The sequence below is a fragment of the Apostichopus japonicus genome, chromosome 18 (genome assembly GCF_037975245.1).
Source record: "Apostichopus japonicus isolate 1M-3 chromosome 18, ASM3797524v1, whole genome shotgun sequence".
Classification (NCBI taxonomy): domain Eukaryota; kingdom Metazoa; phylum Echinodermata; class Holothuroidea; order Aspidochirotida; family Stichopodidae; genus Apostichopus; species Apostichopus japonicus.
Window position 1 is genome coordinate 5,026,481 of NC_092578.1, and position 25,462 is coordinate 5,051,942.

At 37.4% G+C, this 25,462-nt stretch overlaps 1 protein-coding gene across 2 annotated transcripts in view; it reads left to right on the top strand.

The window, feature by feature from the left end:
- Nucleotides 1-13,444: 13,444 nt before the first annotated feature.
- LOC139958688 (unconventional myosin-Id-like) overlaps nucleotides 13,445-25,462 on the top strand; it is a 260,444-nt gene continuing 248,426 nt past the window's right edge. Inside the window, exons 1-4 of one of the 2 annotated variants that reach the window (XM_071955958.1) lie at nucleotides 13,445-13,786; nucleotides 19,893-20,101; nucleotides 20,657-20,750; nucleotides 22,178-22,343. In XM_071955958.1, coding sequence (XP_071812059.1) covers nucleotides 13,692-13,786; nucleotides 19,893-20,101; nucleotides 20,657-20,750; nucleotides 22,178-22,343 — 564 coding nt within the window. In that variant the 5' untranslated portion in view covers nucleotides 13,445-13,691. The remainder of the gene's footprint in view (nucleotides 13,787-19,892; nucleotides 20,102-20,656; nucleotides 20,751-22,177; nucleotides 22,344-25,462) is intronic. The other variant, XM_071955957.1, reaches the window with a different exon arrangement.

Genomic DNA, 25,462 nt, shown 5'->3' on the forward strand with positions numbered 1-25,462 from the left:
CCTAATATTTATCCTTAGGCGTTTTTTTTTTTTTTTTTACGCAGGTGGTAATTGTTTTAAACCACTGTTTATTTTAATGTATAACTATTTGTGGTTACATTTTCAGGGAGGAAAAGAGGTGTGTTGGCCAGAATGTCACCCACTTCCCCGAAAATACGCGCAACATATTTATCTTAGCCAATGAGTTGCTTTATAATGTAGATGGCGTCAAGGGAGGAGAGCGAACAGCTAAGGGTGGGGGAGGGGGAGGGTGAGGATCAAGGGGTGTGAGGGGTGTACTTAAACACCCATTCACACAAACATTCAACATAAGTTATTAGCATAACCTTGCGTTTAGACCTTATTACTGACCGATAAATTTTTATAGTCTACATTGTGCCTCAGAATGTACCTGTTTTGGCGTTTATCTTTTATATTTCTGGGCAGGACACTAGACCCCATGATCCCTAATAATTGCTACAAAACCATACATCTGAACAGACGCAAACAGTTTTGCTATAAAAGACTCATTCTTTTGGGCGTTGACTTTCAACAATTTATGTTAGTAAAAAATACCCCATCGTTCACGATAAAGAGAAAGCCATTCAAAATTCATATTCTGTTATATATACTTTAACTCACCAATAGTTTAATAAACACGCCCCAAAGAATGAAATTCGACACAATACGAAAATAGTATCGGCAATATAAATTGAGATATTATATAATAATTTGTGGGATGGGAAATGATAGTAATATATTGTTTTATTATAATAAACGGTATGCAGGGGGCGAATCCAGGATTTTGCAAGAAGGGGATATTGCCCTTGGTTGGTTGGTTAAAGTATCCTCCTATATTGGGGTGTGGGGGGGGGGGAAGCGTCATCCCGTAGAGAAAATTAAAACTTCAACTTTAAGACGTCAACTGAGGGATGTTTCTGATGTCTAAACGTAATTTTTTTGCTAATACTACTTTTTTTTTAAATATATTTCGTTTGAGGTTTTAAAGGGGGTGTGTTCGACCCCTCACACAACTCACTCCCTGTATATGCGCCTGATATCTGGAATTTGATATTACAAAATTTGATGAGAGAGAACGTAACGCCAAAGAGAACGTAGAAATTACGACCAGTTTTTTATAATAATAAAAATAATAATTAAACGAATGTTTGTTGTCCCTATATAGGCCTATATGCAAAACGCACGCTGCACGCGTACGGTACCTCTCCTCTGGCTGTTCCGGTATGTACGCTGTCGCACGGTAGGTTACGTGTTGCATATAGGCTATTTACGGAGGGTGGAAGAAATACTATAAAGAACAGCGACAAGTTCTGAAGACTGGAAGGCGCTTGTCTTTAGGCATGCATCATTAAGATTCCATTTCTTGAATATAGCATTACTTTAACAGTTACAGGATGTCATATCTTTTTAAATTGCAATGCTGACGAATTTCTCCTACAAACGGTGGAATATCCTATCCAAGTTGGATTGGAGGTAAAGCGTGGGAGGGGAAAGAGAGGGGTGGGGGGGGGAGTCCGAGAAGAAAGAAGAAGAAGAGAATACTTGTTTGGTACATTTAAAGGCCTAAACTTTTATCACTTCTTGAACTGCAGTATTGGCAAATAGGGGGCAGTCTACCGAATATCATGTTAACAACATGAAAGCATAGACACACCTATATTTCACCCCTGTACCACTAACATATGCCGCCAGCTCACTGACAAAAATCCCTCAGCTCACCACCCCCCCCCCCCCCCGATCCGCTCTTCACATATGCGTACCACACGTGAAGCAATATGAAATACAACAGTCAAAACCTTCTGCAAACGAAAAAATATATTACCTTATATATTATATTATATATATATATATATATATATATAGTTTAGTTTAGTTTAAGGGTATTACGAAATATTCACTTTCACGGAAGATGTTCAAAACAACTGATTAACACTCGGAAAAAGTCTGTTTTCATGGAATGAAGTTATATCTACGAATCCGCGTGTCTTTTCCGGAAACCAGACCAAAGATGACAAGGCTGTCGGAGAAATTGATGAGAATTCAGATGAAGTTGTCTTAAAACACACATTGGGGTGTTCTCTGTAACGCCAATATTTCTTGAAATCAATACAAACATAATAATAACGGGAAATATATGCGTGAAGGTAAGGTCCAGACGCTTTCTGCTTAGGATAAAGTTGCTAAAACCGACGGAAACCATTTAGATACTAACATGCTTTCAGCATCAGCAATGGAAAAGTACTGTATGTATTTATACACACACACACATTTTTGTCAATGTGTATATATATATGTATATATATATATATATATATATATGTATGTATATATATATATATATATAAATATATATATATATAGATATACATATATATATTCAATTATATATATATATATATATAAATATATATATATATAGATATACATATATATATATATATCAATTATATTTATATATATATATATATGTATATATATATATATGTAAATGATATATATATATATATATATATCTATATATATATATATATATATTTATATATATATACATATATATATATTTATTTATTTATATATATATATATATATATATATATATAGGCTATATATATATAGGCTATATATATATATACATTGAAAATAAAAATGTATTTAAGAAGAAAAAAACCTTTTTAGAAGTCACACAAGCAATAATTTCTTAAAAATGAAAAACATGATATGAAATGCTAAATTAGTAAGAAGACATCGAGATACGGTCACCGGCGAATGAGCTATACGACAATGATATTATACAGTGCATGATAATGTGATGATGTTTGTTTTAAGATGCGATGGATGGTGTTGTTACAACTTGCATTGATACTGTTATAACAAGTGATGATGATTCTATGACATAAGGTGGCGATGTCATAACTTAGGTAGGTGATATTATAACATACGGTCATGATAATGATGATATAATATACGATAAAGATCTTATAGCATAATAAGATGATGGTATAACATACAATGATGATGCTATAAGATTTGGTGATGATGCTATGACATACGAAGATGATGCTATAACATACTATGATGATGCTATTATATACGATGATGGTGATGTCATAACATACGAAGATGATGCTGTAGTACACGATGATGATGTTCTAACATATCATGATGATGTTATAACATACTGATGTTATAACATATTGATGTTATCATAGCATATCATTTATGATGTTATAACTTACGTTGATGATGCTATGACATACGATGATGATGGTCTAACATTGCATGATGATGCTATAATATACGTTGATGATGCTATAACATACGACGATGATGCTATAATATACGATGATGATGCTATAACATACGATGACGGATGCTATAATACACGATGATGATGCTATAACAAACGACGATGATGCTATAATATACGATAATGATGTCTTGAAATATGATGATGCTATAATATACGATGATGATGCTATAACATACGATAATGATGTATATATATATAAATATATATATATATATATATATATGTATTTATGTAATCTTGTGTATATGTTCTATTATACAAAACCAGGCAAGCTTTTTTTCCATTATGTCGACGGAAGAAAAAAAAAACGTTTTCTTTATTAGAGACTTCACCTAGCAATCGATCCAGTTTTAGTTTGGGAGTACACCAACAATTTAGAACCAGGGAAGAAGTAAATTGGATGATACATGCAAAGGAACAATTCATTCTGTATGGAAAAATCAATTTTCTTCTATGAAAATAAAAACCAATTTATCTTCCATCCAAGGCTTTCTAACGATCGTATTTTTGGTATTTCTTCTTTCTTTCCATTTTTTCCTGTTTTTCTTCTAAAGATATATTGGAATAAGACGTATCCCGTGGGTTTCGATACATGTTAGTGCGAATTGAAGCTATACTATGGATGGGGAAGCTATACTCTCACTTTTTTGGACCCTGGACGTGCAAAAAAAAATAGAGAGCAAAGTACACATATTTGGCTTGCGCGTTTGTATTTACTGCATGATCGCGTGGAACTTATACATTCTGCTATGTCACTTAGCCAAACGAATAGGCCAGACATTTACCTGTCGAAGAGGTTCGTATATATGGGTAACAGCTGTTTATGTATAGTAATTCCCCCAGTTAAGTAAGGAACAAACGATATAGTAGCAAAAACCAAAAAAAAACAAACAGAAAATATTATCGGTAATTTGTAGTAAGAATGGAATGTATGGAACGCGAAAATGGACAAGATATATGATGATGTGAAAATGTGGCTGTTGTGGTTGCAACTATATATGTGTGGTGACGATAGAAAGCTCTAATTGGTCCAAGGGGAGGGTTGTAAGAGAACCATTGGTCCAGATAACTATTATATGAAATTATATGAAATAAAAACAGCCCATCCCGTTATATTAAGTTTGAGAGTTTAGGTATATCATACTACTCAAATCTTAAAGATAACACTCTCTATAAATGAACTGATTGTGAAGCACCTTCGATAAAAGTTTGGAATAAAATTGTCACACAGTAGAATACCAACAGGCGGAAGTGAGTACCTATATCCATTCCCCCTTCTGTTCGTACAAAAATCCTATACGGGTTTCAATATTTTTGTTTTATTTTTGTTACAGGGGCGGGATTTGAGTTGTGAAAGTGGGGGGGCAAACCTGCCAGCAAGACTATCTAAGCGGAGCGCCACCATCGGTTGGCGCGGAGCGTACAAGAAATTTTTTGGCTTTACAAACCCTCCAGATGGCCGGAAACGGCACTTCCCGAGTGCTCTAAGCTGCATGTACCCATCCTTAAAATATGGATCTCATGTCTGCAATTGTATCTAGATAGTTAATTATCGTTTAAAAATTTGAAGAGGATTGATAGTAGAACATATGGTCAGATGGTGATGTACAACTTTTGTTATACGTCACTATCTAAGCGGAGCGCCATCATCGGTTGGCAAGGAGCGTCGAAATTTTCGATGAAAGGTACCCTTAGATCGGTAAAATTAACACCCATATAGGCTTTAAATTGCATCTAAACAATTAATGAACGTGTGTAATGTTAGGGAGGACGGATAGAAGAACTTATATGGTGATGTACAACTGAAGCTTATACGTCACTATTTAGACGGTGCACCACCATCAGTTGGCGCGGCGCGTCGAAATTTAAGCAGAAAGGAAATCCTAGATCAGCAAAAATGACACCTCTGGTAACAATAAATCGCATCTAGACAGTTCTTTCCCCCTAAAATTATTAGTATATTGTGCATTGGACCAATCAAAAATATGTTCAGCACCCACTTTGAAATTCTCCCCGCGGTCCCCACTTCTTGGATAACTTGGCAAATATTGGGGGCTGAACGAACATACCTTTACCCCCCCCCCAAACTTTTTTCATGGGGGATAAGCCCCTCAAGTTCACCGGTTCCGTCGCCACTGAAGTCGAGGCGGGGTGACTTTTTGGATTTTACAATGCGACTAGGTGCAACATGGAGCAATATATTAACGGGTCATTTCATAGTACTGGCTGAGATTTGAAAATGAAATTATTACCTGGCAGTACCAGCATTATGTTTGAACTATTGCCAGATTATCAGGCAACATAGAAATTCATAATAAATACTTGAATGTTACTTACTGTTAATGAAGGGCTAGACCACTGGGGGTGGGGTGGGGTGGGGAGTGTGTCATGTGTCAGTGTATTGCATTTAATTATTGATATACCCGATATGCAATTCTGGCTTTGTAAATCGTTTCTCTGGATTTAGTTATTCAACGCATTCAGTAGAGCAGCAACGTTTAAAACCAATTCCTGAAGCTAGCACTGTAGCACATGCCGTGGATTCATCACATGCAGAATTGAATCGCTAGTGTGTTAGCTCCAGGATTCGTAACCTGTGCTGCGGACCATGTGCTAGCTCCAGCTTCAGTTATTCATGCTACATGTTACGATGTTAAACACAAATTTGACTTAGATTCGAAACAAATAGGCCTATTGGATAGCTGTTGTGGGGGAATAATTTCGACTAGGGTTGTGCACATTTGTCTGCAAAAGCGACAAAAAAACTAAAGCGACTAAGGTTTGGGAAAAAGTGGGGGGCCAAATGCCCCCTCTTGCCCCCCCGTAATCCCGCCCATGTATATATATATATATATATATATATATATACATATACATATATATATATATATAGTAACTACAATGGACTGGAGACGATTTTACTTCCACTGGAGTAAAAGCGATTGAAATTCAGGACGATTACTTATTGATTGCATTAGACACAGACCTGTTTTCAGCTTACATACAGTGGCGGAGCTAGGGATATTGGTCGGGGGGGGGGGCGAGAATGGTCTGTAGGGGCGCTTTCGACACTAAGCGGAGCGCCACCACAAGTTGGCGCGGAGCGTACAGAAAATTTTTGAGTAAAGATACTCCGTAGATCGCCGGAAATGACCCTTTCAAGGCCTTGCTAATTTGCAGATAAACGAAAAATAAATAGGTGTCATCGCCAACAAAATGTGACAAATGTCAATAGGTAGATTAGAGCGCAATAAAAAGTCAATAATTGTGAATAAGTAAAAAGTGATAAAAAGCTGAAAAGGGCGCCAGCAGTCCATTGAGTCCGTCAGGGGGGGGGGGGGCATCCGCCCCCTGGCTGTATGGACGCTCCGCCACTGCTTACATACCGAAGCAAACCATAAATTCATAAACTTAACTTCGATTATTGTAGGCTCTTTTTAATTTGTGAAATACTTAAAGCGATGCAATGTGAATATAATCATATATTTGAAGATTCCTCGATGGTGAATGGTCTTTTTTTCTGGGAATGGAGACTTGAATGTTCGGCGTTGCGGTGAATAACAATAAAACTCGAGTACGCATGCAAGCTTTTGGGTATCATACCCTTTGAAACTAACCGAACTAGTAGGCGAGGTCACAGTTCAAAGCGATGAATTTAAAGTTTGAGCCATAACGACTTGAAATCGAACTCGCTATCGAGAAATACAGTCTCGCGTGATATTCAGTTTAAATGGCGGCTTGCAGCAGACCAAAACATTTCCAAGTCACTTTCATGCACGCAAATTCGGGTGCGCAGCTAAAGCAGTGGCGCTATTAAACTATACGAGTATTATCTTTAAAAAAATTAGAATTTGAACACGACGTGGTATTGTTAGGTTCACGCTGCATGAACCACTGTGTTAAAACTGCACTATAGAACTACCATGGGCAAGCACTGAGCCACCTTCCAGCTTGAAATATCGTTGTTGAGATATAAATTTTAAATTAAATCCTTTTAAATCAAGCAGGTCGTAGGGGTGAAGGAGTAGGATTCGCAGTATTTGTACATTCGCTCGAAAAAGTTAACCATTGTCGGAAAAAAAGTATCTCAAATGATCTAATTCGGTGATTGCTTTGTCATATTTTCAGTCATCATCGTTTTGTTTTTCTGCCATGTTTTTAAAAGTATCAAAGATCATCTAGCAGCTTGGAAAGTGACGCACTAATTGTGTAAGCCTATGTGGCAATGAAAAGTATAGGCTATACGGTCATCTCGAAGCCTGTATTATTATCGAGCAGACGGAAAACGGTTTGAGTTAGAATAGTACTGTTCACATTGACACAGCCAGCGGAAGAAGGTTCAATTTGGGTTGGGGACTTGGGGTTGGGTGGGGGTGGGACGTTTTCACTTCGATCTGAGTGGACCAAAAACACCCCTAAATGTCCCGATCAAAATCGAATTAATTGCTGATATCAGCCAATGAATTGGTGATATATAATTGTTGATATCATCAAATATCGAATAAAAAGTGAAACGGCTTGCCATACGCCACACCCATGTAGACGAAACAGACAACGTATAAACAACGTATAAACTTACGAGAATACGGTAATGAACGATCATTGATATCAATATCAGAAAAAAAAAATATATATTACAACCCCCCGCTCCAAAAAAAAAAAAACACATGTGGGTCCGAAATATAACTATGTGCTGTCAATCATTTCTCTAATTATATTTTAATGTTTTGTTTACTGTTGAACCAATTTATTTTTTGAGCCCCTGGATTTTTTTTTCGCCATGCGACCTCTAAAAATTTGCCATTTATTAGGTTTTCCTTCGAAGGGATGTAATAATTTCCCAGAAACATGAACCAATTACCGTCATTTGTTTGTCATATTTTCAAAGAAAACTTATTACACAACCAAATAACATTGGAGTGAAAAATCTCCCACGAAGCTGGCATTGTTAATAAATAATTTACTGCGGTTCGACTGTTTCTAGGAAGCACAAAACTGTTTAATTTAGCAAACGCAAAACAATAATAATAATTAGTAAATAAAGATAAGATAAAATGATGATGATGATGATGATGATGATGATGATGATGATGATGATGATGATGATGATGATGATGATGATGATGATGATGATGATGATGATGATGATGATGATGATGATGATGATGGTGGTGGTGATAATGATGATGATGATGGTGGTGGTGATGATGATAATGATAATGATAGACGTAACGATAAGGAACCGACTCAATTTAAAGATGTTTCCGACTGCAATAAATGATCTATTCATTCTCCTTTTTATTTGGGGGGGGGGGGGAATTACATGAAACTGCATTGTTTTCGGGATCCATCTGTAACATCTAAGGTCCTTATGAAAAAAAAGTCCACTTTATCATTTTGTTCTCCCCCATCGCATTGTGTTAATTTTTTGTTGTCAAACCTTGTGTATAATTAACGGCTGCTCTTCGGGAAAATTCAAGACCAATGAGAGCACAAATATTGTCACGCAGTTATGAATACAAAGCAAATAGATATAGCCAAAAAATGCCCCCCCCCCCCAATTAAACATACATAAATACATAAAAAAAATTAACTAAAAAAAAAACAACGATTTTGGCCCTTTCAAATCCCTTTCCTACTGACTTTTTGGTTATCCGAAAGGGAAAACCATGGAGTCACTTTAACGGACCTTGCAAAATTGTGAGGGGGGGGGGGGGACGGATTTCAAAGTCGGCAATGACTGTCTAGCCATAAATTATTTTTCCCCACCGCCCCCCCTCCAATTAACTCATTTTTTAGGCGCGGGTGAGAGTTCTTTAAACATAGCATACCCTATCGCATCTTATGTCACTTTGCAGTCTCATGAAAATAATAACGAATTCGAATGCATATAAATAATGCATGTTGTGAGCATGTGAAGAAACACATTCTTGCCCACTTTCTTCGTAACTTATTCCGTTGCTGAGATATTAACTTGTAAAAATATTATGAATCTCGATCTTATATTCTATCCAAAAGATATACAAAATCCCTTACATATATGTACAGTTGTATGCAGTTGCGTAGCTTGGATTTTTTGAGTGGGGGGGCCATGGGGGGGCTGTTCTTTCTAGTGGGGGGCCGGAGGTTACTATCTAAGCGGAGCGCCACCATGGTTGGCGCGGAGCGTACAGAGAAAATTTGAGATTTCAGCACCCCCCAGATCGCAGGAGATGGCACCTGTGAGGCAAAATAGCAACCAAAAAGATATGCAACTTTGGTGACAGAAATGCAAAAAAAGTTTTTTCTCTTTCATGCTGACTGGCCTTGCCAACTCAACCAGACTTTTAACTTGAGGGAAGTTGGCATCATTTGCAGGAATTTCAGAATTCCCAATATTTTATATCTCTACCAGTAGTGGAAAATCCTGTTTCGACAGTTTCGTGGCCATAAAAAAGTTGTTTTGTGGAATATTCAATGACATATATTCATTTGACTCGAGGCAATATATAAATACCTGCAGGGGCGGCGATCTGTTTCAAATATTGGGGGGGGGGGGAACATCTGCTTGGATGCAGGCGAATTACTGTCAAAGCGGAGCGCCACCATTGGTTGGCGCGCAGCGTACAAGAAAATTTCTGGTTTTGATAGCCCCCCAGATGACCGGAAATGGCACTTCTCGGGCTTGAAAATGACCAACCAGATGTACACTTTTGCCTGAGAACCAAGTTTTTCCTAATAGTTTTTTTTTTCATTCATAACCTTTTGTCAAGATTGTCACCAGTCACACATCATGTTCGACCTCATTGCATTTGTAGGTAATTCTACGTAACGCCCCACAATACCCGTCAGCCCCACTTTTCAAGGTTTTAAGCCCATTATTTGTTCAGAATTTGAATAATAAATTCACTTCAAAACATACCCATAATGTTGCACTAAATTTCATCTATGGACAACCAATATAGAAAACCCCCCTCAACCACTAACAGACCGGTCAAAATTGTACGAGTGTAGAGGGAAGTATACTATGATGAAGAATGTTGGTCAAGGGATTTTCGAAATTTCAGACACAGTTAAATTATTGGTGTACAAATATTAAAACCTCTTATAACGGCTACTATAAAACTTCGATATCATAGAAAATACCAAAAAAATATGCTCGAGGGGGAGGGCGGTCTCCACCCCTTCACCCCCCCTCCCTTGGCTACGCACCTGCGGTTAGAAATCTTGTAGGAAACGGCCAAATGGAAACCCAGTAAACCCATATCGATGTGGATCCTATGTATGATTGTACGTACTTACACTCATACACAAGATGCAAACCAAATTTCATTACGGATGCGGTCCGTCTAGCTATTCATTTCGAGAAAAAAAAGTAAAAACTACTTTCGGTCATATATAGTAACAAATTGTGACACGGTTAGACAGGCGCTTTGCGAGGAATTTGCCAAGGGAGGGGCAAAGCTTGTACCCAGACTTTCTAAGCGTAGCGCCACCATAAGTTGGCGCGAAGCGCAAAAGAAAATTTTGGCCGAAAATGCCTCCCAGATCGCTGGAAATGGCACTTCCCAGGCCTTGTAAGTTGCATCTAAGCATTTTCTATTTTGAAATTACTAGCGATATCATAAAAAAATACAAAACATATGCTTAAAAAAAAACTATGCCACCAAATATTGGGGGGGGATATAAGATACTATATCCCCCCACCTAAAATATTGGGGGGACATGTCCCCCCCGTCCCCCCCCCCATGATCGCCGCCCATGAATACCTGATACCTCGGCTCAGAACAAACGGAGCCAATCTTTTGATAGATTGTTGCGCTAGGTGGAAGCACTGAACATATTTTCAGCAGATATCGCTATCACGCAGCACAAGGTTCGTGGTGTATGGTCGCAATCGTCGCATCGACCATTGCCATGCCATGCTGTGTGACCATTCTCATGATTACTACAGATATTGTATTATTCTTATTCTGCCAGATGCAGACGAGAAAATTAACTCTATTTCCCAAATTATTGAACAAAAAATATTAGCGAATCGCACTGATGAGTGTTTTTTTTACCCCATTCCCAGTGGGGGGGCCAGTGGGGGGGGGCAGCCGATTTCATGGGGGGCCTCGGCCCCCCAGGCCCCCCCGTAGCTACGCCACTGGTTGTATGGTTTCCATGGATGCATCATTTGAATTTGCAAGAAAAATAATGTTGTTGTATAAGAAGGCATAAATGACAATCTATGTTATCATAAGTTATTGCGATCTTCTTTGAAATTAAAATGAGTAAATTTCAATACCATTTTATGTTTTGTTCAACAAAAGTGACGAGCTATCAAACATTGACGAAATGTGATTGGTGTATTTTTGAATCTATTGAATTCGTTATTCCCGGTTTAAGTCAAGGCCCGGTTCCAATGAGAATATAACTTTACATATGTTATCGTCGGGTCGCCCATATGAACAAAACTCTGTACTCCTTCTTTGGTACACCAACATGCAGGGCAGGGCAGGGATATTGCCTTGTCTAATTGTCTTGTGTTGTCTACATACTAAGATAGGAAATTTGTGGCAAAGAATTCTTACCAGGTTTCCAAAATTTTGGAACGAACACAGATTTCATATTAAAAAACTAAAAATGTAGTCGGTGTATGGCTAAAGCTAAAGGAATAGCTTCGCTAGAGATTACTGCAGCATTGTTGTTGCATCAGGCTAGCACGTCAGGTTGAACTTATCGACTTTAAATATTAAGTGTTTCATGCTCAGGCTAGCACGTCAGGTTGAACTTATCGACTATAAATATTAAGTGTTTCATGCTTTCCTTGTCATATTTGATGACGTCAAAATAAACTTGGCTGTGATTGGCTATTCAATATACACGATAGTACGACTCTACCTGCATAAAAAAAACTCGCAGCCCGCTCAACCTCATTTTCAATATTAAAAGGTCAATAGCGTCCTCTTTATTTGGAGTTGTTCGGTTGTTGGTAGGACGGAATAGTAGACTCCTGATTCTATTGGATCATTTTTGGGGGTGAGGAGGGGGGAAGGATAGGGAAGGGAAACGGGGTCATAACCACCTTTTTGTACGGGGGGAGGGAGATAACAATTTAATTCGTCCAAGGGGTGAGTCTAAGCGGAGGTCTCGGTCTCACCGCTTTGAGAAATTTTGGATAAATGGAATGTGATTAGAAGCACAAATGTTATTATATTTTCCATTGCAACAATTTTTAAAATAATATTCGAATAATTAGGTAGGGGTGGGGAAGGAGAGGTAAGGCGCGGGAGAATGGAATTTATCTTTCAAATTTGACCTGTTTGGTCAACAAATTGTTCTATAGATAACTGATAAAAAATATAATAAATAAAGATGCGATAGAACTTCAAAGCTTAATTCTGTTGTATATGTGCATTTAAATGCAATACCGTGAGCACCTTTGTCAGAGTTTATATTAGAATAAGATTTTTCTCCCTTTTTGCTTAGTTGTTACACTTCAGTGCACTTTGTAATAGTTGTTCCCTATTCAAACTTACAGACATCATGTGAAGTAAAAATCGAAGGCAATTCATACAGGGACATTAAAGGTTAAGTAAGAAAATAGTGTTCGCCTGATTAACTTCTTTTAGAGCTCACATTGGGCTACTGGAAGATAATGCCACTACACCTAACCACAAGAAACAGGTTCTATAATAGTGTTACTGTAGGCCTATATAAGCGAGGTTTTTTACTAAGAAGTTGACTCCTTTAAATTAATTACACCTTTACGTAGCAAAATCAAAGTATGTGATTTCCCCTCAAAACCATGATTAGACACCAAACATTCTGCTCCGTCGAAATATCATTTCCATTGTGAAGCCTTTGGTCTTACTTGGCACGATTAAGGCTTTTTTTTTCTATGGCGGAAGTCAAAATGTTCATGGGCGACCAAGCGGAGTTTGCAACTTTTTCGGTACCGTCAGGAATAAAGAATCTTTTATGTTTCGAGACCTGTCGTTCAATATAACCAGCTAATGGCAACATTAGACGTCACCGGTGACGTAAACGGTAAACTATTCGGAAGTTGTAAATATGAGTCATAATAAAGGTTAACCTCTATTGCTGAGCTTCAACTTTTGTGTTGAAGAATAACGTTACGTACAGTGGAACTGGGTGGGTTAAAAAGTTTGTTGAATATTTAATCCGTGGGCGTGTCTGAGACTTGCAAGCGGTATTGCTCACACGTACGTAGGCTACATGTGGTTAAATTGTTCAGCCATTACACACACTTAAGTTAGAACGGAATTTGGACCGAGTGTACCGATTAAGTCTCAATTCAAAATTCATCCGAATCATTAGTAGTAGTACCCGTATCCAAGAAGCCCAAACTGACGTACACTAAATTCAATTTTCATAGTGGGACAAATCGTGTAAAATGACCCAGCACGAAGGGGCAGAGTTCGGAAAGGGGGACTTTGTTCTCCTGGATGACATTAATGAAGATGCCTTTATGGGAAACTTAAAACTGAGGTAGGTACCGTACTCGTACTAGGAGTTAGGAGAACTACTTGGCCTAGCCTATGCGTCCTAAGTTTCCAAGTGCACTAAGTATGCCTTAGAGTAAGAAGAGGTAGGCCTAGGCGTAGTACAATGTACTTAAGTTAAGGCCAATCACCCTACAGACCATTTAGCAACGTATGATAAGTTATAATTACTTTTTAGGCCTAAGTTGCTTTTGTACAACAGGCCCAGGTGTGGTAAATGAGTACAGTATGCCAAATTTACTCTATCAATTCAAGTAGGCCTACTAGTACTGGTAGGCCTAGTGGTATAGTCTACTGTACTACTTAACTTAGCCTAGTTACTACTCAGCTACCACTGGTTTTACTGACTAGTATAGCCTGGGCCAGCTGGGGAAATTACAATAGTGTCTGTCCCAGTTAATTTCCACTGTTACTGTCCATTCCAAGCACCATGGGTAACAACAGTACACACAACCTTTTGGAGCAGAAAGTAACTTTCTTGGGTTTACCAATTTTGTTGCGAATTGTAAGTTTCTGAATAGCTGTGACCAAAATATCTTGAACCATTCTTGGTAATTCACATTCAGTCAAGTTTTCACCGTCAGTCGGCTACTTCAATTAATCTGTAATGCTGGTGTATCAAAAGACCTACTATAGGTATTGGCCTACAGTACTGTATGTTGAAATTACATATTTCTAACTATATCTAACTGGGGTGGAAACTGGTGGTAACCACCTAGGCCTTTAATTGGTACTTAGGCCTAACAAGTACTTGTACAATAAGTTGTAGCAAGTTGGCAGTACAGTGTACAGGGCATGTGGTCCCACTGGTTGTGGTAAATTTGTAGGCCTTATTGTAATATATACTGTATAGGTAAGCAGGGATGTGCCCACGCTGGGCGGCCCCGCCCAGCACTAAAAATTACCGCCCAGCACTGTCTTAAAACTTTTGAATCCTGCCAAGCACTATTTTCATCTAAAATCCCGACATTTCTAACAATATATTCAACAAAAATTGGGCCTAGCCTATGCCAAAATCATACAGACTAATAATGCATCAGTTACGCATGCGAGAAACATTACTTATGGCTCTCAATCGGTTCCTTGTAAAGTCTCTTTGAAACAAACTAATAACTTTACCAGGTACGTAATATATTTCACTAAAAAATAAAAATCAAAAATGTAAATTGTTAGCAAAACTCTCTCTTTAAAAATTGTATCAGCCAGTAAATTGATAAAGTAGATTTTAAGTCTAGTACAGAATATTATGTCATTTACTAGACCAACTGGTGTCTCCAGACTCTAAGGATTTTGGGCCAAATTGAACAACTGCCACGTATACTAGTGACATTTGATATATGTTTGGAAATGGAGAGTTGTCACAGTCCCAGTATACAACATGTACCAGACTACAGGGCCCTGAGCAGACGATACATGAATGTTGGTTTAGGTGTAAACATTGTTTTCTACTGTACTTAAGGTCTCAAAAGCTGCACAAATGGTTTGCTGACACATGCATGTCCATCTGTGGTTGTAACTCATTCTAAACTCCAAAGCCTATAGATTGCAATCATAGTTTAATGCTACCTTAAATGAAAATAATTCTATATGCAAACATGTAGTTAATAGTTAACTGTAGTCTGTAACAGTGTGCTATATAGACCAGCTGTCATAAACATACAATCTGGCCGCATTTAATTTGTATTGAGCAAAGTTCTACACAGCCACAGGGATTAATTTATCCGTTGCAAAAATTGCTATGTAAAATGGACAACTTGCTATGCAAATTGGGCAGCTTGCTATGCAAAATGGGCAGCTTGCTATGCAAAATGGGCAGCTTGCTATGCAAATTGGGCAGCTTGCTATGCAAAATGGGCAACTTGCTATGCAAAATTGGCAACTTGCTATGCAAGTGCAATGATGTATCAATCTTGTGCAGTACACAGGAACTATAGTGTTTTGTTATCTATAGAGTCTAACATTCAGAGACTTCAAGACTGCTAAACAGTATTTTGAGTTCTAAATAATTCCCTGAGTAGGCCTAAATATTATTATTTCAGTATACTGTATATTGAAATAAACCAGTGAACCAGGAAAATGCTATAATGTCAAAAAACCTGCAGTGGATATTCCTGGCATCATTATTTGTTTAGCTTTGATCTATGCTCACCAATCTACCTTTTATAAAAATAACGATTATATTGTTGATGCTGCACCTTTGTAAGTTTTTCAAGGTTAGATCATGAAATTTTTATTAGAATATTATAACTGCAACTAATTGCTGTGTATGTGAATACTGAACAAGACAATTCAATTGGCTTAATACAGATCTTTCTCTTGCTGCACATTTCCTTTATTCGATTCCAGAGGTACTATAACAAATCCCCCCATTCCACCCCTCCCCCTATTCCCCCTTCCCCAAAATCCATAGTAAAGTCCAATCACATTGTAATAGGTTTTAGGTACTCATAAATGTTGGGATATTTATAAATCTCTAAATTAAAGCTTCTTGGATAATAGACAGTTGATAGTTTATACAACTAACAGAAAGTGGAGACATTTTGTGCAAGGACCTCTAATACTTAGTTTATTGATTGTAGTTTTGGATAGCAGAGGATAGACACTTTATCATGATTCCATGGCACCCTCAGTACTTTAGGAGTCCATACATTTGAGTCCCGTTCTGGGAAAGTGTTTCTATTTACCTTCTCACGACAAACACTATGCTACGATACAATACTATTTACCATTGACTGGGATTGGTAGTGATTCAAGTTGTTTGGTTTTTGTGGTGACATATCACAAAGAAAAAGTATTGTACCATTGTACCACATTTTACCACATGACCTGTTTGTCCAAGTTTTCAAAATCTGGGTTTAAATTGTAGTAATTCCATGTACATTAGTGTACTTTAGGCCATATCATTTATACTCTCATTGGACAAGTTTATTAGAAATATATTGCTCAGCCTCATCCAACACAAACCTAGGGGTCAGCCCCTTGCACAAAGCAACTGAATGCACTTTAGGATAAATTAGCACTTACTGTAAGCTGTGAGGCATGAGATTTAAATCTATGATTGGACCAAGCTTAACTGCATACATTGCTACTATTCTGCAAGCACTAACAAAACTTTTGCAGATTAGGAAACGTTTCAGTAATAATCAAATTATGCAAATTGAGACATTCAAATTATGCAAATAGAGACATTATAATATACATGTATATATTTTGGGATGTACATTTTGGGATGTAACTTGTATTTTCTGTAGATACCAGATACTATATAGAAGTTTGTATTTTCTATATACCAGATACTATATAGTAACTTGTATTTCTGTATACCAGATACTGTATTCAATAACTTTACCTTTAACAGTTTTGGTCTAACACATACAGAACTGTACTGCACACCATTTTCACTGTATGAGTAACTATCCATTATAGTCTATTATTCTGGTTTTTATCCATTTATGGAAAGTTCTTTTATTACTTCTGGCCTTCAAAGTTCATTGTCACCTCACATATTTTGTCCTGTCAAAGTACTTTGTAGGGTGAAAAAAATTTCATTATGATATTCCTTAAAATAACCCATTACAACATACCGAACAACTCCTGTACTATATGTACAATACTATACACTGTACTGTTAGTAATATTACTAATTTTAAAAGTAACAATGCACTTTATAAATTACACTACCAGTGATTAATTTTCAACAAAGACAAATTTTCAACAAAGCAAATCTTCTTACTGTAAGTTCTATAGGTCAATGGATTTCAAAACAAGTTGCAAACTGTATTTTTCAAATATGAAGCTATTGTCATGTATAGTATTCAGCGCCCCCATAGACATATCATTGTCATTTGTTGGATTTACTATGCAAGTTTAAAGATGTGTACTGTACGTAGCAGGTTTCTACACAGGAACCTCGATTTTTATAAGACCAAAAATGCGGCGACTTCCAATCTGCTACACATACAGTACAGTATATGCCTCCTTGCACACACACATCAATATTGTCAGTATAAATGAGGAGAAACCAATAAAATTTTCATCCACTGAGTTTAGGCTATTTTTCTTCATTTCTAGTGTCAGTGATTAACAATTTAATAAACAGATTTAGAGCATGCGTTGCGCATACAGTATATATCCTACATATTATACTGCATACTGTATTAGTGACTGTATTAGTTTACTTTAGTCGGACGTAGTATTGATTGTCAGTGTTAAGTTGTGTGCTCTATGGGTCTACAGGAACCATAAGGTGTGAAAAACTGGTAATGGCAACACAGGAGGTCACATTTTGATATTTGTCATTGTGGCAAGCTTGTGTTTTACTGTACATATGGTAGGTCACTCCTTAAATGTACATACAGCACAGTACAGTACTGTACCCTAAAGGTTGCCTAGCTTGAATTATTAGCATATTTGGGAGCAAGTTTGATGAAATTACGGGCCTTGGAATAATAAGAAAGGGGGCAAAAAATGTTCCATGATTCACAAAGTTCCACCGTTTGATCATTTTACTGCCAATTATGAAAATCTGGAAGGATTTTCACCCATTGAGACATTTAGTTGTCTGACTTGGAATGGAAACCATTTCACAATTTCTGAGGCATTGTAAACTTGAGGGCTACGCCCATGTATGTACGTGTACATGTATGCCCTTAAAAGTTTAATCAGCTAGATCGAGATCTGTATTTATTATGCAAGTCATTCCAAGTATTGCAAAAAAGGCTATTTTTGTCTAGTAATGAATTGCAAGTCGAAGTATTTCTTTTGTTCATTGAAAGAAAAAGAACTAAAGTTGCGAATGATTTGTCCGGACAATCTGTGTAGGAGGAAAGTTTTTATTAGTGATTACATTAGTTTTGATCACCAGTTTGTTCTTGTTCACTGGTTCTGTACATGCTTAATGAAACGTACTTAAATGATTTTTGAAAAGATTTTGTTTCTAGAATAAAATATTTGGTCAGTTTATATTAAACAGTACAGTGTATGTCTATCCAAATTACATTAGTATAGTATAGTGTTTCACAGTACAGAAGTTGTTGGTGTGTTTCTATCCAAATTAGGGGCGAGTCAAATTAACTTTACCAAGAGCATCGTCACTTGGTCCATTTCAGTTTCATATTAAACGCCTTTGTAGCAAATGCGAGGTTAATTTTGCTGACTGTCACTCACCACTTAGTGACAGCAATGTTTACCCTTCCCCTCTTAATTACTTTGTTTTTCATGTGCAGCAAAACATACAGATATAGCCATTTAATTATGAACTATGAACACATATATATCTATAGTTAATGTTGCATGCAGAAGATGATAAATCAATATTCATTTCATTAAAGAGGGAGAGAGAGAAGTTAAAAGAGGAGACCAAACCTAAAAGTTGTTGCAAATTTTTACAAGTGTAATATATGTACAATTATATCTATCTATACTGTATATATCCCTGTAGTGTCTCCATGTGTAGAAAATTTCAAAGAGTGTGGAAGAAATTCTTATCCAGACCCTTTGGGCCTTTAAGTTCTCTCGGTGTAAGACAAGAAAACCTGGGGGAGAAAAAATCTGGAAATATTAGCCGTATTTTCTGTGTAAATTGTGTCATGTTTTGTTTGAATCAACTGTGCATCATGAATGTGTTATAATGCAGTACTTAAAGTATTATTATTACTGTCTTGTTCAAGGCCAAGGTCCTCTCACACGACTTTACAACTTAACCTTGGTCTTTGGTAACTTGTCACACTTACACACCAAAGTGTGCACAAGTCGAACAATCTCTCCTGGGGAACCACAGTGCACCACAACCGTGTGTCCCCTGGGAGACTTCCCATAGGGTGCAGCCACAATCCGGCGCACGCAACTATATTTACAAGATACCTCGCACGTCCCCATTTATATACTGTACCTAGGTGAAGAGAGGCAATGGCGATAAAGTGCCTTGCCCCCAAGTACACAACACAATGATCTGGCCAGGGCTTGTACCTGTAATGCTTGAATCACAAGTCCGATGCCTTAGCTAATTGGCCATGACGCATGGTATGCTTGTACATACAGCGTTAAAAAAATCATTCCTTTCATTTCATTTTCGCTTTGTTTTTTTACCCTAGGTTTGAAAGGGGCAAGATTTACACCTACATCGGCGAAGTGGTGGTGTCCGTCAACCCCTACAAGACCATGGATATCTACGGCGATGACATGGTAGAACAGTACAAGGGGAGGGAAATCTACGAACGGCCGCCTCACATATTCGCCATCGCCGATGCCGCCTACAAGTCCATGAAGAGGAGAGCGAGGGACACGTGCATCGTCATCTCAGGTAGGGAGGAAAGGTTACGATAATATGTAAATTATAATGCAAACAAATATTCACAAGATCTCCCTTTTCACAATCGAGACCGACGTATCTCGATTCTTATATTGACGGGAGAATAAAGTTTCCGGTAATTACTTGAATCCCCTGAAACGTACCTACAGTGACTCCTGTGACATCTATGCCCCCGATGGATCAAATAGTAGGATTTATAGAAACTGTATGGAGTAGTTACTGTACAATGCATGTATATACCAGTGTATATATACTAAGAATACGCAAAGTACAGTACAGGTCTATTTGCATTGCTATGTACTGTAGAATATTCCTTACAACCGGTGGTCCACAGATTGGCTTTATTTTAAGTACTTCACTCGCTCTCCTCACTTTCCTGTCTCCCCACGAAACCTGCACTCTCGTTCTACCCTGTGTTTGTTTAAAGCCGTCGGTATTAGACCGGTTTTAGCAGCGTGCCTCTCCCGGTGATTGACCCATTCCCGGTCCGCGGTCCCCTCCTCTTCTCTTATGGTCTCGATCGTCCACTTTTGTCTTTTTTCTAAGGTGAGAGCGGATCCGGTAAGACCGAAGCGTCAAAGGTCATCATGAGGTACATCGCAGCTGTGACCAACGTCCGTCAGCAGGCCGAAGTCGAAAGGTACTCCACGGTGTATATTGATTACTTCCTTCAAAGTTAGTGAATGTTAGTTCTAGAATCCCTCTCGAGCCGTATCGATTAGCATCCGAAAGGATATTAGATTTGACACATGAACTTGATATCTTTAGACATATAGAGATATGTCTACTCTCATCAAATTTCTCTACTCAGGCACGGAACATCATCGTTCTAAAACCTGTCATAATTGTTGTTCAGTGAATGCCTGCAATGTTAAGATTGGGAACATAACGTTCCTGTAAAACTTATATGTCATTTGAAACTGCTTTCGGAATTGTGGTGTTTCAGGTTTTAGATTGTTTAGGAGATGTCGACACGAGGTTAGCCTGCAAAGTTTCCGTTCAATGAATATTCTTTAAAACAGAAAAGATCAAGTTTAGACCACAACTGAGGAATTTTTGTTCCCTGTGAAATGCTCATATTTGAGATCTTTGGTGGGATATATGAGATTTTCCATATCGATATCATCATGTATCTGGCTTTGTTTTGAATGATATTGTAACCTTTTTGATCAGTGTCAAGGGTGTTAAGTGAGAGGCCTTTTGTTTGGGGGAAAAACTTGTAAGTACTTTTTATGGGGTTGTAAAGCTCAAATTTCAGGATGTTGTTGAATTAAGGGAGTGAGAGCAAAAATTCTGTATTATGTTTAAAATTTTGACAAGATTGTAATCATGCAATAACAGGTTTAAAAGCCAGCATACTTGTGCACGATATCGCCAGTTGTTACAGACGTGACAAGAGGCACGCATTATTTACAACTGGTCACATCTATGAAGGCCTACTGTATGTGAAGGCCGAATACTACCCACAGAGACTGCACGGTTTCTCAGTTAGGACCCAATTAAGTTGGCAAAACAGTAGATCTATTGTAATACTTTTACCAACACTAATATGTTTTGCAATTATGGAACTGTGGGTTGAAAGTGAAGGCTGAAAAGTAAATGCAGGGTGAAATAGAAATGAAATTGATATATCTCAGGTGGTCCTGTTCATTTAAAGTTACTACATTCTATGTGTATTTGAAACACTCTGAACTGCTACTTTAATTACAGCTTTCTATAGACTTTGGTACTTCCCCCCCAAAAAAAAAACAAACATTTATGACTTCTTCTTTATTGATTACAACCAGTGAGCATTTACATATGTTAATTTTCAATTCACTGTTTGTAAACTCTTTTTTCTTTATTGGTTATAATCAATGACACGAGTGTCCTTTTCTAATTGACTTGACATTCAGTATTATCAATGTGAGTCACAATATTACTGTCAGTCTAGTTTGATTAAATCTCAAGCTTTTTTCTTTATACTCATTTTTTTTTAGTCCTTAAATGGTTTTGGCGGGGAGGTTTTGGGGGGTGTAAAGAGATCGGTGAGTCACCTCAGATATGATCCCTTCCTCACATTCACAGAGTGAAGAATATTCTAATCCAATCAAACGCTCTCCTCGAGGCTTTTGGGAATGCCAAAACCAACCGGAATGACAACTCCAGTCGATTCGGGAAATACATGGATATCAATTTTGACTTTAAAGGAGATCCCATCGGAGGCCACATTAACAATTACCTTCTAGAAAAGGTAAGTAAAGGATTCAGGGGTTTGGGGGGTTTGGGATTTAGGAACTAATTTCATGCTTTTTGCTGCAGACCGTCTGGTGGGTCGTAAACTAGATGCAAACTGCTGTGTGTCTGTCAATCTTTCTGTCTGTTGGTTAATCTATCTGTTTGTGTTACAGCCTGTCACTCTCGTGTGGCTGGTTTTATACTTTCAGTTATTCGTTTAATTAGATGGCGTCATCAAGAAACTGATAGAGGGGTTTGATTGACACCATCCATATTGATTAAAAAATTTGGAACAAAGTTACCAATAATGTGAAGACCCTGGGATCCCCCCAAAGAATGTATACATATATACGTATATATATATAGATATATCTCTACATATATATATATATATATATATATATATATATATAAATAAATAATATATATCTATATATCTATATATATATATATAGATATATATATACATATATATATATATATATAGATATATATATACATATATATATAGAGAGAGAGAGAGATATATATATATATAGATATATATATATATATAGATATAGATATATGTAGAGATATAGAGAGAGACTTTACAGTTCCATATCATGCGAGGTTGTAAAGAAATAATTTTTCCGTATCATCCTCATAACACATTAGATTGCTGAACTACTGTACCTTACAAGCAAATAAAGTACTGTATCTGCTCATATTCACATTGAAACTTACACCATTGATTGGTGAATATGACCATTTTAAGTAGACCGCACTATAAGAATTGACTCCAACTCTTGTAGTAGAGTGAGCAATCTAATCTATTGACGTTAAGATTATTTAAGTAAAAAGCAAATGGCTCGTCACCGGTATATCGCCCTGACCTTTTCGTCGAATTTGGTGATTTACAGTATAAGGATGGGCCGTTTCCTTTTGTTGTTCTTGTTTCGGCTTTACGCGGGGAGTAATAGCAGGAAGGCATTTTAGTGAGATAATAGCAAAGTCGCATCCCCAAATAGGAAACATCGAAGGCGTTTGTCGAGTTTTAGCTGGTGAAATATCCATGACCAAATATTATTATTCTTATTACTGTGTAACATGTACTGTACTAACAGTAGGTCACTATGACATCATAGGAAATGGGTATTTAATGGATATTTCTTCTTGGTCGTCGGGTGCGATCTTTTAGTTTAGAGGATCAGGCATAAACCAAATACGAGGCCTTGTTGGTTAAAAAGTTGCTATTCTAGTCGAATTTACAAATTGTGACTGCTCTAAAAGGTAGAATAATATAAAATGTATTTCCAGGGTTTTAAGTAAAGGTTCTTAGCTGGGCGGGACCGACCAGTCCAGGCAGTGCCAGAGGGCCCGGAGCAATCAGGGGTCAGCCATAGATCCCTGGCAGCCTCCTAATCAAATCCGATATTTAGTACATTTTGTGTACATTTGTTTAAGGATGGAAGTTGGACTGGCGAGAGAGGGGGGGTTTGATTGAGTGGGGGAAGTTTTGGTTACAGAGTCTCAAATTTTTGCTGTTCTGACAAAAAATAGAGGTAGTAAAATGCTTTAGTTTTGCTTGAACCGATTGAGTTCATTCGTTGGTTGATGTATCCTTTATCAATGAACCAATTCATTTACTAGCCAATGACCATGTCGATTTCAATATTCGTTTTAATATCGTATTATTAATTGACCAGCAGTCAACAATGTCAGTTGTCAATGGGCTTAATTGCCTTCAATTAAGCCACCACTAATTGGATCTGGGTAATGTTGTTCAAGGTTATTTAGAGGATGTGAGAGGTAAGGATCCTTTGCTGAAGTGAGAGAGGAAACCCAGATTGACTGTTACAGGAGGTTATCATTGGATGACTTTAGGCAAAAGAAATTTTGCTCCGTGGCGACAATGACAACGAGGAAATGCTGAATGAAATGAACTGGCAACAGTCACAGATTTAAGTCCTAAATACTGTATTTTTGTTGTTGAAGAAATTTTGCTCAAAGTCAAAGTGGCTGGACTACTAAGGTTAGCAAAGAATGTTATAGAAATAGCACATCCATCTGTCCGTCCATCCGTCCATCTGTTCGACAATCCATCCATCCATCCATCATCTGTATTTTATATGATAGTGATGCTTGTGATGCCCAACTCACCAAAATAGTTATCAAAACTCTCCGATCAATAACATTGTACCTCCTTCCCCCACTCCCCCATTCACCCACTCCCTAAATCAGAAATGCCCCTCTAGTTCACTACCTTTTTGACTGCTATACTCCTCCGTAATTTAAAGTGTTCAAACTGTCAATCCAAAACAGTAAAGTTGTTCGCAGTTTATTGATATTAATTTTGCAAACTTCTGAGACATTTGCATTACGTCATCCTTTAGGTGGACTTTAAAATAACAGATTATATTGTACTTGTGAGTATACCCGTACCATGCAGTATTAATCTCTCCTATTAATGAGTATACAGTAACTCCAGATTTAGACCGTATGTTCTGTACAGCACTAAACTGTTTGAGTGTTTAGGTCCAAGAGTCCAAGATTAATGGAAGTGCAAACTGTAGTTAATCAAAAGTAAAGTATCTTGGGTGATATCTCTATTGACATTCTAAGTTACTATTTGAATGGATTTGGGGTGTTTTGCATAATTCGTTAAACATTCAGCTAAAATTAATCACCTCATCCCACTTTAAATCAGTTTATTGGATCAGTAGGAGGGAATGTGGATTTTTGGGATTTTGTAAGGAGTTCAAATATTTGAAGGGAAGGTTGGTGAACAAAGGTTTGGGAACTGAGCATTGAGATGGTCTTATTAATCTGTTACAATGTTTAATGATAGAAATTGCTTGCTTGCAGTGAAAGTATCCAAAACATGTTACTCTCTGGTAACTACCATGGGTGGACTTTGTAAAATGTCTATATTTGCAACATCTATAGTGTAAATGGCCTTTGTTTTTCTTCTTATGTTTACACTGTTGTAATGTTCTGCCTCAATGATACACAGTACCATATGGTTGAAAATAATCCTGTAGGTTCCAGGATTGCTAGTGCAGTGACAAAATGAGATCAGAATTTAGATTCTTTTTGGACTTTGGAATGTTTATCCCAATGTTTACCTTCCGTAGAGAGAGAGAGAGAGCTGTT